Below are 13,450 nucleotides of genomic sequence, written 5' to 3'. Positions count from 1 at the left end.
TTAATTAAAAATAAAAATTTATTAAAAAATTGTACATGATGAAACAATTAGTTATAAAAAATATATATTTTAATAATAACTTTTCTTTTTAATATTTTCTATTTTTTTTCTTTACAAATGACATTAATAAATTTTTTTTTTGAATATTTTTTACAAAAAAAAAGAGAATAAATAATTTATATTAATTAACTATTGTTCATATCGTATAACTTTCTGATTCTTAATAAATTATAGCCATTTTTATTGTTTTTTATTCTTATTTTGCTAAATGATATGTTTCTTCACCGCTACATTATTCTTTTACCAGGATGAAACCATGAACGCTATTAGAAGTTTATTGTATAAAACTCACTTTTGATGCCTTTGTCATTTTATCAAAAAATTAAATTTTTTTTTGAAAAAATTATTATTAAAAATTATTAAAAATACTATTAATGAACTTATTAAAAAAGATTTTTATCAAAATTGTTTTTTTTAAGTTTATATAAAAAATGACAGTACATTGAAGAAAACTATATCACACCCTTATCAACTAAATAATTAATATTTAAACAACCGATCAATAATTTATAATTTAGATCTGATTTTTATTAGTAAGAAATTATGTACTTCAAAAGTTAAAATACTCTAATGTTAATAAAATATTTTTATTTAGAAAATAAAAATTGATAATTTTTAGGGATTATTAAAACAGGAAATAATTTGATATAAACTTTACAGGTGTTTTTAATTAAATAATTAAACATTGCTTTTTTAATTAGTAGTCTTTTAAAATAGTATAAAAGCAATTTTTTTTACAATTTTATCAAAATTAATTAATACTTTTAATTTGTATTTAATATGAATTTTATTAAAACTAATAAAATTTTTGTAGTATTTCTATTTCTTTACTTATCATTTATTCATTTTGGAGAAAGTTTTTTATCAAGTTTGAATTTAGAAAATCTTAATATTATAAAAAAACGTGGTTTAACACTTGGTGCTACAGTACACCTTGCTAATCAATTAGAAAAGTTAAATGAATACAATAAAAAAGAACGTGTAACAAAACATTATAGAAAACCTTCTGATCCATATTCTTATGGAAGAAAATGAATATTTTTTATACTTTTACAATTTTTGCATAACCTTCTATAAAATTAGAAGAAATTTTTTTAAAAAAATATTTAGATTTATCATGCAATATGACATGGATTAATTAAATTTATATTTTAATTTTTTTATCATTTTGTTTAAAAAATTTGATCTAAATATAATAAAATTTTTTATAATTATATGAATGATTTATAAAAAAAATTAAAATTCTAAATCTTAAATTTTCATAATGTAGTTTTAATTTGATTAAAGTTTTATTAATGTCTATAGTTTCTTTCTTTGGAAAAAAAAGTTATGTGAATAATTTCTTATGATTAATAATAAATATTAGACAATAGTTAAATTAATAAAAAATAAATTAAAATATTACAATAACTAAAATAAAAACAGTAATATAATTTAAATCAATCATATTATAATTAGAATAATCGTATCACTACTAACATAAATTTTTTTTATTATTTTAAAAGAAATAATTTTAAGATTATCTAATATCTTTTTTTCTTCGAAATTTTTTCTTGTAAACATAGTTTAATTCTTAACTTAAAAAGCTATAACTAAAAAAACAATTTTATCAATTTATTAGCATTAAATATTAATTAAAAATAAAAATTTATTAAAAAATTGTACATGATGAAACAATTAATTATAAAAAATATATATTTTAATAATAACTTTTCTTTTTAATATTTTCTATTTTTTTTCTTTACAAATGACATTGATAAATTTTTTTTTTGAATATTTTTTACAAAAAAAAAGAGAATAAATAATTTATATTAATTAACTATTATTCATATCGTTTAACTTTCTGATTCTTAATAAATTATAGCCATTTTTATTGTTTTTTATTCTTATTTTGCTAAATGATATGTTTCTTCACCGCTACATTATTCTTTTACCAGAATGAAACCATGAACGCTATTAGAAGTTTATTGTATAAAACTCACTTTTGATACCTTTGTCATTTTATCAAAAAATTAAATTTTTTTTTGAAAAAATTATTATTAAAAATTATTAAAAATACTATTAATGAACTTATTAAAAAAGATTTTTATTAAAATTGTTTTTTTTAAGTTTATAAAAAAATGACAATACATTAAAGAAAACTATATCACAACTTTATCAACTAAATAATTTATATTTAAACAACCGATCAATAATTTATAATTTAGATCTGATTTTTATTAGTAAGAAATTATGTACTTCAAAAGTTAAAATACTCTAATGTTGATTAATTGTATTAATAAAAAAAATAAAAATTAATAATTTTTAAAGATTATTAAAACAAGAAATAATTTTATATAAACTTAACAGCTGTTTTTAATTAAATAATTTAACATTGCTTTTTTAATTAGTAGTCTTTTAAAATAGTATAAAAACGCTTTTTATTACAATTTTATCAAAAATAATTAATACTTCTAATTTATATTTAATATGAATTTTATTAAAACTAATAAAATTTTTGTAGCATTTCTATTTCTTTATTTAACATTTATTCAATTTGGAGAAAGTTTTTTATCAAGTTTGAATTTAGAAAATCTTAATATAATAAAAAAACGTGGTTTAACACTTGGTGCTACAGGAACTCTTGCTGAACAATTAGCTAAATATCATGAAGAAAATCAAAAAGAACGTGTAACAGAACATTTTAAAGATCCTTCTGATCCAAACTCTTATGGATAAAAATAATTATTTTTTATGTGTTTACAATTTTTGTAAAACATAATGTAAAATTAGAAGAAATTAAATTAAAATATAATTAGATTTACTTTGCAAAGTGACAAGGATTAATTAAATTTATATATATTTTTTTTTATCATTTTGATTAAAAAACTTATTCTGAATATAATAAAATTTTTTTAATCTAAAATATTTTATTGTATATTTTTTAATTATATTTATATTTTTTAGATATATAAAAAAAAATTTTAAATTTTAAATTTTAACTTTAAAAATATATTGTTCATATTTATTATTTTAAACAAAATAAACTTAATATTACTTGATATCTTATTCTTTATTTTTTTTCTGTAAATCTAAGCTTATTCTTTATTCAAGTAGCGATTACAAAGTAAAATTATATCAATTTATCAAAATTTAATATTAATTAAAAAAAAATAAATCATAAAATTGTACTTGATGAAACATATAGTTATATAAATAAAAATTTTAAGAAAACTTTTTTTTTTAATATTTTCAATTTATTTTCCTTTACAAAAGTAATTGATAAATTTTATTCTGAATGTTTTTTCTTCTTAATAATAATACCGTACTTTTTAAAAACTCAATAGAATCTTTTTTACAAAAAAAAAATGAATTAATTATTTATATTAATTTAACTTTTACATAATTGTACTAAAAATACTTTTGATTGTCTTGTCGTTTTATCATTAATTTTTTTTATAATTTGTATAAAAAAATAATAGTACATTAGAATAAATTACATCACATCTTTATCAATTAAATAATTAATATTTAAACAACCGATCAATAATTTATAATTTAGATCTGATTTTTATTAGTAAGAAATTATGTACTTCAAAAGTTAAAATACTCTAATGTTGATTAATTGTATTAATAAAAAAAATAAAAATTAATAATTTTTAAAGATTATTAAAACAAGAAATAATTTTATATAAACTTAACAGCTGTTTTTAATTAAATAATTTAACATTGCTTTTTTAATTAGTAGTCTTTTAAAATAGTATAAAAACGCTTTTTATTACAATTTATCAAATCAATTTAATAATTCTAATTTATATTGTAATTTGAAATTTATTAAAACTAATGAAATTATTGTATTATTTTTATTTCTTTATTTAACATTTATTCAATTTGGAGAAAGTTTTTTATCAAGTTTGAATTTAGAAAATCTTAATATAATAAAAAAACGTGGTTTAACACTTAGTGCTACACTAGATCTTGCTGAAAAATTAGCTAAGTATAATGAAGAAAATCAAAAAGAGCATGTAACAGAACATTTTAAAGATCTTTTTGATCCAAACTCTTATGGATAAAAATATTTATTTTAAATGGAAAAAAAAGTTATTTTTGTTTATATTAAAATTATTTTTTTTTTCCTAATTATAATTTTTAAAATTAAAAATTTTTAAAAATAAAAAGTTTTATTTTTTTAAATGTTTTTTTTTATTTCATTTTTTATGTTTTTTACACACAGTTTTCATCAACAAAACCGTTTTTTATTGGTATATTAAAATTTCATTTCTTTAATACATCTTTTTATATATAATTTTCCTTTTTAAAATATGGGATAATAAAAAAAATTTAATGAAATTATTTTAGACAATTTAGTATAAATTTTAAGTTCAAAAATATTTTTTTTTAAATGTATAATATTGTAATAATAATAATTTTTTTATTATACATTAACTTTCGTATATATTTTAATAATTTAATGTTTTCATTGATATAATATAAAGTAATGTACTTTTTTTAAATTTGATAAAACAATTTGCAAAAAGGAAATAAAAAGAGATAATTATTATTATTTAATGTATGTTATTTAATATATTTTTTTCTTTGTTGTATATTTATATATAACTCATTTTTCACTATTTATGTAACATACATTACATTATTCATTTTTTATATAGACAAAAATTTGAAGTATATAGAATATCTTTGTATATTTATTTTGAATATATTTTCTTTTTAGATGATAATATTTTTTAAATTTTATTTTGTAAATTAATCATTTTAATTAATATATCTTTCAATGAATACATATATTAAAATACTTATCATAAATTAATTTTTCTATATATTTCATTTATATATTTTTGATAAATTGACTAGTTAAATATTCAAATAAAGTACAATATTTTTTTATAAACTTTTTAATGTGATCTCAAGCTTAGCTTCTATTTTAAAAATGTACAAAAAAAAATTATTTTTTATGCTTTTTACATATATATTATGTTTGTTTATGTAAATATAATTTTTGAAAAATGTTTAATTTTAGGGGATAGAAAGTTTGTATTCAAATATCTTTTTATTTACATTTTTATGTTATAAATATGTAACTTTTAAATTTTTTTGAGTAAGTTATATTTGCATTATTAAAAAAAATGTTGTAAAAATACATTTTAATTTAATTAAATTAAAAAATTTTTTAAAATGATAAATTTTAAATTATATTTTGTATTAAAAAAAAGAAATTATTTTTTTTTCAGATACATGTAATTTAATTTAATAAAATGTCTTCTTGTAATTTTAATTTTTCTAAAAATATTAAAATCTGACATTGTTATTATTGATAATAAATATTTTAAATGGTAACTTTTGTATACCTAAATTAAATAACATTTAAAAAAAAATTTCATTTTGTTAAGAAAAATATAAATAGAGTTTTAAAATAATTTGTATTTCCTTTCTCAAAAAATAAAAGATTAAATTGAAAAATATTCTATAAAAAATAGTTGTATTTGTAAGTCATGATAAAGAAAGATTTGATGATTAAATAAACAAAATTTTTTTATATTTAAATTAATATTTTTTTAAATTAATTAAACAATGATATCATTATAAATATTTCATTAAGTTTTTTTTTGATATCTTTCTGTTATTAATATATATTAGGTTGTCCAAAATGAAATGCATCTTTTTTGATGCGCGTTGCTAGCAGCTGGCTTTAATTAATAACTAGCTGTGTTATTATGAAGCTAAGCATTTTGTTAGATTCCTATGAATCTCCTCTACAAAATGACATATGAATTATGTCGAAATAGGAAGTTATTTGTTTTTTATTTTAATTTATTTACAATGCCTCCAAAGCGCAAATTTCACAAAAATTTTTCTTTTTGAGGTAAAAATGAGGTAAATGTTGCAAAATAAAAAAAAATTTTTGATAATCTTTTAGAGGTGAATATTTTCATTGCTTCTGCTGAAAAAAAAAATTTAAAAAGATTCAGGGCGGGAAATAAGAAGCTTCAGAACGCGCAGTGGGAAGAATAATTTCATTCTTCAATAAAAACGTCTCGAAGCGCGATTTTGAAGCAGTTTTTTCAACAAATGTTTTGAAAAGCATCTGAAGTTTAAGTAGTTTCAAAATCTAAAGTTTCTAAACTTTTGTAGCTAAGAAAATGCTCAAAAAGATAGATCAAGCATTTACCCCCAATGTTGAACATAAAACAAACACTTCATCGTTTTGAAGTCTGTTTTTTCAATTTTTTAAGGTTAGAATGATTCATTTTTTAAATGAAACATTATCTATACAAAGAATTGGATTATATACAGCAAAAAAAATCTAATTTGAATATTTTTTCATGAAAATTTAGCCATAATCTACCACATGTCCCAAAACAAGAATATGGTAGCATTTTGGTAGTTTTTTTTAAAAATTGTGCACTAAAGATTTATGAAACTTAGTAAGACCTGTTGAAACTAAGAGTATTGAATCCAATTATGCATAATTATCAAAAAATTTTAAAAAAATATTCCTAGGAAGCATCTTTTTAGCATAAATAAACAGTTAAAAGATATTTACAAGCAAAGTCTCATCCATAGATTTCAGAAACCTTTCTCCAAAAACTGAAGAAGACGAATTATGAATCTCTCTTTCACTCCTCATATACCCCTAACCTTGCCCACACATATCCTCATTTTTCTAGAAATTTGAATCATTCTTAAAGAAGAAATTCTTCAAAAACGATAGGCTCTTAGAATCTGCACCTTGAAGCTTCTATCGCTTCTAGTTTTTTAAGTTTTTATTCAAATCGTTTAAAAAGCTAGTTATACGATAGAAAACAATGTGGCGAATCTAATGACTGTTATTAGAAAAAAAAATATTAATTTTTCACTGAGTTGTGCGCGTTTGAAAATTTTCAAAAAAAAGATGCATTTCATTTTGGACAACCTAATAGAATATAAAAGATGAAGTTATATGTAAAAAAATACTAACTTTATTATGTTTTAATTGTAATATTTTATTTTAATTAGGTTTACTAATTGTAATGTCAATATAATATTGGCATTAGAATCAATAGAATAAGACGGAGAAGAACGAACAAAATAAGATTTTTATAAAAGAAGAAACTGTAAAGAATAAAATTTAGTTGTTAGTCTTTTTTTACCTACACCTTCCAACATGGAGAATTAACAATTATTACTATACATGGTAAGGTGATTTTAAATATTAATACATTTTATTGTTCTAAATTTTTAATGTTAAATAAACTTTGTCTATATATATATATTGTAATCGTTACTCACCTTTACCAACCTTGGGGCTCTGTAACCGCTACATCATTCTCTACTCGGGATGAAACCATGGGAGCCATAATGAAACATAAAAACTAAAAAAGTAAAAGCAAATATGTTTAAAAAAAATTAATATATAATATAAAGATTTTTTATTTCTTTATAGTTTCTTTATAAAATTTTTTTTTGAATGTGAATTTACAATAAACTTTAAAAAACATCATTAGCATATAATTTTTATTAATAAAATACGACATTGTTTCTAAAATTTATCCAAATTTAATAAAAATATAAAAAAAGTTAAAAATTATTATGTTTATTAAAATAAAAAATTGTATTTTATATTCATTTAAAATAAATATATGTTGAAAAATCTCATATTGTTTCTTTAAAAATAATATAAGTTATGTCATTTTTTAAAACATCAAAATAAATTAAAAAATTTTAATAATATTTATCTATTTTTTTCAATAATTATTTAAAAAATATATGATTAAAGTTTAAAAAAAGAAATTGAATTTAAAACTTACAATAATTTTTTAACAATGTTTATAATAATCAACATTCAAATTTAAACAATTAAAAAAAGTTTAAAAAAGAAAATTTTATAAAGTATCTTTAAAAATAGAATAAAGTTAAATATATATAACAAACAAATTTAAAAAAATTAAACATACTTTACATAAAAGCTAATATTAAACCAAAACTAATTATAACCAATTATCTCTCAGAAATGTTTAAAAACATTCTAACAATAATATTGTTAAAATTACTTAAAATTTAATATAAATTTCATCTAAACAAATCAATTTATTATATTATTTATGATAAATATTTTATCATTCAATTTGGAGAAAGTATTTTATTTTATTATAATATTAAAAACTTTAAATATTAAAAAAATTGTAGTTTTTTAATAGATGTATCTCAAAAATTTGATGCCAAGCTATAAATAAAATGAAAAAAAAGCACCAGATCGTGTAACATAACATTATAAAATTCTGAGCGATCCATATTTATTTGGAAGAAAATAGTCACTTTTATATGTTCATAACTTTAACAAAAAATATTTTTTTAAATTAGAAAACTTATATTTTTAATATAATTGGATCTAAATCACAGTAATAAATGTTTACATTAAGCTTAATAAAATAATTTTGTTAAAAAGTATTAAAATTATTTTGATATATAATTCGGTCTGAGTTTTAAAAAATTTTGATTGTATTTTTAAAATCAATTTAAATGTATAATAAAGTTGATATAAAAAGATTAAATAAAACTTTAAAAACAAATTTTTTTAAAATATAAGAATAGTTTTAGATATCAAATAATTCTAATTACATTTAAAATTTTACCTTTTAATAAATATTTTTTTTGCAATAATCTAATTAACTTAATTGAGATATTTAAAATTATTTCAAAATTTATTTAACATTTAAAGTATGATTAAGAAATATCATATCGGTAATAAAGTCATTAAAAAAATAAACATATTCATAATTTAGATTAATAGAAGAAAAATTTTTCCAATCTATTAACATTAAAAGATAATTATCAAAAATACTAAAAAAGCTTTAATCTTTAATAAATAAAAATTAATTCAGTATATTTTTATTAGTGTAATTTTGTATAATAAAATAAGATTTTTTTAAATTAAGTGGTACAATTAAAAGATAAAAATTTAATTTTTTCTTTTTTTTTCACTTACATTTAACAGTAAACTTTTGTTTCAATATGATGGATTATGATTTTGTTTTATTATTATTAAAAAGAAGAAAAAAAAATTTATTTTTACTTGATAAAATAATAAATACTAATATGAAAAAACTTATTACTTAAAAAAATTACATAAAAACTTTTATATTAATTTTATAATGTCTTTTTTGCTATAAAACACATTAATGAATTTTTTCAAAATATACTTTTGATTGTCTTGTCGTTTCATCATAAATTTATTTTCCTTTATCTTTTAGATAGATATCGTTGAAAAATTTAAAAAATACTTTTAATAAAGTTTTTAAAAATTTTTGAATTTAAATTAACTTTTTTTATATTTTGTATAATTAATTGACTATAAATAGAATAAAATTACATCAAATTCTTATCAGTTAAATATTTTATATTTAAACAACTAATCAATCAGTTATCAATTAGAACTTTAATAGTAAGAAATTGTGTATTTTAAAAGTTAAAAATAGCTAATGTAAGTAAAAATCATATAATAAAATAATATTAATTGAAAATTTTTAGGGGTTAAGAAAACAAGAAAAAATGTTATGTAAACTGAGCAACTGTTTTCAATTAAATAATTTTATGATGTTTTTTAATTAGTAGTCTTTTAAAATAATATAAAAATGAATTAACTGTAATTTTATCAATTTAAATTTTTAAAATATGTTATCAAGTTATTGAATTATGTCTAATTATATTTCTATCATTCATTCAATTTAGTAAAAGTATCCTATCCCGTTTTAATATTGAAAACTTCAAAAAACTAAAAAAATCAGTTTTTCAATTAGTGTTCCTCAAAATTTTGCAAGCAGATTATATGAAAAAAAATAAAATAAAATCATTAGATCGTGTAACCAAGTATTATCAAATTCCTAACGATCCATATTTATTTAGAAAAAGTTAGTAAGTTTTATATGTTTATAACTTCAACAAAAAATTTTAATGATAGAAAAATTTTATTTTTTTTTATTTGGATCATGATCACAGAAAAAGATGCTTATTGAAATAAATAAAATAATTTTGTAGAAAGTATTAAAATTATTTTGACTTCTAATTTGTTTCGTGTTTAATAAAATTTATATAAACAAAAATTATGTAAAAATTGTAAAAAATAACATTTAGAGTATGATTAAAGCATATCATAACAAAAATAAATCTTGAAGACAAAAAATTATTATATATCTATCTTATGATAATTAAAGAATAATTTTGAAAATCTAACAACATTAAAAAATATTTATTTAAAATACTAAAAAAAACTTAAACTTTTTTAAATTGTTCAAAAAAATATCAATTTGTTACAAATTAATAAATTATTATTTTATCAACATAATTTTGTAAAATAAAGAAATTTTTTTGGATAAAAATATTAAAATTAAAAAAAAATAATTATTTGTTTTTCAATTTTTATTTAATTTAAATTTGCAATACACTTTTTACATTGATACAAAGGATAAAATAAACATTAGGTTATTATATTTATTAAAAAGCAAAAAAAAATTATAAAATTTTTCTTGATAAAATGATTAAAAATATAATTAAAACATTTCAAACTTAAATTTTATTTTGAAAACTTTTTATCTCTTTTTTTTATAAAACGCAATGATAATCTTTTCGGAATATATTTTTTCTTAATTTTTATACCATATCCTTTAAAAATTCAATGAAATCTATTTTTGTAAAAGAAAAGATTTAAAAATTTATATTAAACAAATTTTATCTGAAATTTTTTTACCTATTTTTGATTAATCTTGTCGTTATATCAAAAATTTTTTTCTTTTTTTTTAAATAATATTATGGAAAATTTTGATAATTATTACTAAAGACTCAATATAAATGAATATTATAAAAAATCTTTTTTTTAAATTTGCACAATTAATTAAATATACATTGCAAAAAATTATATTACAATTTTATCAATTAAATAATTTATATTTAAATAACCGATTATAATATAATGACATATCTCTTTAACAGTAATTGTGTATTTAAAAATTTAATAACTTTATTGTTAGTTGAAATTATTCATTAAAAAAAATTAATTGAAATTATTTAAAGATTAACTAAACAAAAAAGAATGTTAAGTAAACTAAAGCATTTATTAAAAATTTAATTTTTTTTCTGATGTTTTTTAATTAGTAGTCTTTTAAAAAAGTATAAAAACGATTTTACTATAATTTTATCAGTGTTAACTAAAACATTTAGTTATAATTTACAATGCATTTCATTAGAAACAATCAAATTATTGTATCATTTCTAATTATATTTTTATCAGTCATTCAATTTGGAGAAAGTATTCCATCTAATTATAAAATCGAAAATATTAAAGATTTACAAAAACGTGCTGTTGCAGTTCAACTTGCTGAAAGATTAAATAATGAAAATCAAAATAATGCACGAGATTATGTAACAAAATATTATAAAAGCCCTTCTGATCCTAACTCATTTGGAAGAAAATAATTATTTTTATGCATTTACAAGTTGCACAAAACTTTTTCCAAAATTGAAGAATTTTAATAAAAATATATTTGGATCTAGTTTGCAATATAACATGCATTAATGAAATTAATAATATAATTTATTTATCATTTTGATTTTATATTTGATCTGAATATAATAAAATTTTTTTAATCTTAAATATTTCATTATATTTTTTGAGTTAAAAAGTTTTTTAATTATATTTATGATTTATAAATATAAAAAAAATTTAAAATCATAAATTTTAACCTTAAAAAAAATATTGTTCATATTTAAATTTAATAAACATAAATGAAATACTTACAAGTACTTGAAAATTTTTTAGGCATCAAAAGTAAGATTAATATATATCATATACAAAAAGGATAAGAAGCACTCAATTTTCATATTGCAGTTTTATTTCGATTAAAGCCTCAATGAAATCTTTGGGTTTTTTTTGAAAAAAAAGAAATTTTATTTAAATTGTTTCTCATGAATAATAATAAATAACAGACAATATTTTATTTAATAAAAAAAAATTAAATTATAACAATAATTGAAAAAATAACAGTAATATAATAAAAATCAAATATACTTTATTTAGTATAATTGTATCGCTAATAGTATCATTTTTTTTTTTATTTTTAACGAAATAAACTTAAAATTACCAGATATTTCATTCTTCTTTTTTTTCCTGTAAATACAAACTAATTCTTAACTCAGGAAGCGATTACAAAACACAATTACATCAATCTATCAGAATTAAATATTAATTAAAAAAATAAGTTATAAATTTGTACTTGATGAAACAATTAATTATATAAATAAAAGTTTTTTTTGAAAACATTTCAATATAACCCTTCGTTTTAAATATTTTTTTTTACAAAAGACATTAATAAGATTTTTCTGAATATTTTTTCTTCATAATAATAATTCCGTACTTTTTAAAAATTCAACTTTATTTATTTTTATTAAACTTACTTTTGATTGTCTTGTCATTTTATTTTTAAATTTTCTTCTTTTATCTTTCAAATTGATAATATTAAAAAGTTTTGAAAATACTTCTAATAAAATTTTTAAAAAATTCATATATTCCTTGTGTAATACAAATGATCTTGAACGAGTTAGATTAAAATATATCATCATAAAAAATTATTAATTTATTAAACATAATCATAATTTATTAAAAAATGACTTTGATTATTTCTTTTACCTTATTTTTCTAAGATAAAAAAAGCTAAAATGTCTGCATATGAGTTTGTATAAATTCGGATACAATTACTTAATCTAAATAATTTTTATTAGATTAGAATTATTTATAATTTGTTTATAAAAAATATTATAGCATTTTTTATATATTATTTTAAAAATTGTTCATCCAAGTTCGTTCAAGATCAGATGAGATAACTTTATTAAAATTTAATATATCAGTTTATTATATTCTTAATGCATCTAAAAATAATTATACGTAATTTTATATAGAAAATAAAAAAAAAGTTTCAGATGTAGACTTTATGTGAATATAATGTTTAAGTGTTCAAATTGTTTATACTTCTAATTTATCTGTCAAGTTTTCTAAACCTAATTCGATTATAACGGAAAATACTTTGACAAATATATTAAAAAATATTTAATATTATTTTTTTTAAGATAATATAATATGTTAAATATCATAATTAACATATATATTACTTAAAATAATATTTATTAGAAAGAATTTTTTAATTTTTTATTATATAATAAAGGTATATTTTTTTATCTGTCAAAATGTTTTTTGTCAAACTTAAAATAATGTCTAAATTTTTAAAAAATTTTGTATAATCTCAATGTTTTAATTTTTTAAAAGAATATGACACACGTGTTAAGTTGAAAACATGTATATAACTATGAAAAAAAAAATTGATTGTACAAATATTTTTTGCAATTTTTAATACGATTATATATATTA

At 16.7% G+C, this 13,450-nt stretch overlaps 3 protein-coding genes across 3 annotated transcripts; all 3 read left to right on the top strand.

The window, feature by feature from the left end:
* Window positions 1-840: 840 nt before the first annotated feature.
* SRAE_0000028700 (Hypothetical protein) lies at window positions 841-1,095 on the top strand (the record flags this gene model as incomplete). The annotated part of the gene is made up of 1 exon (XM_024646158.1): window positions 841-1,095. The coding sequence occupies one exon, from the start codon at window positions 841-843 to the stop codon at window positions 1,093-1,095; it is 255 nt and encodes an 84-aa protein (XP_024500368.1).
* A 1,434-nt stretch (window positions 1,096-2,529) lies between these two features.
* SRAE_0000028600 (Hypothetical protein) lies at window positions 2,530-2,778 on the top strand (the record flags this gene model as incomplete). Its single annotated transcript, XM_024646157.1, has 1 exon — window positions 2,530-2,778. The coding sequence occupies one exon, from the start codon at window positions 2,530-2,532 to the stop codon at window positions 2,776-2,778; it is 249 nt and encodes an 82-aa protein (XP_024500367.1).
* Window positions 2,779-11,262: 8,484 nt separating this feature from the next.
* Window positions 11,263-11,505, top strand: SRAE_0000028500 (Hypothetical protein; the record flags this gene model as incomplete). The annotated part of the gene is made up of 1 exon (XM_024646156.1): window positions 11,263-11,505. The coding sequence occupies one exon, from the start codon at window positions 11,263-11,265 to the stop codon at window positions 11,503-11,505; it is 243 nt and encodes an 80-aa protein (XP_024500366.1).
* Window positions 11,506-13,450: the final 1,945 nt, after the last annotated feature.

This window comes from Strongyloides ratti, scaffold srae_scaffold0000002 (assembly GCF_001040885.1).
Source record: "Strongyloides ratti genome assembly S_ratti_ED321, scaffold srae_scaffold0000002".
Taxonomy (NCBI): domain Eukaryota; kingdom Metazoa; phylum Nematoda; class Chromadorea; order Rhabditida; family Strongyloididae; genus Strongyloides; species Strongyloides ratti.
The sequence above is the reverse complement of the archived record's forward strand: the minus strand, read 5'-3'. Positions and strand labels throughout refer to the sequence as shown.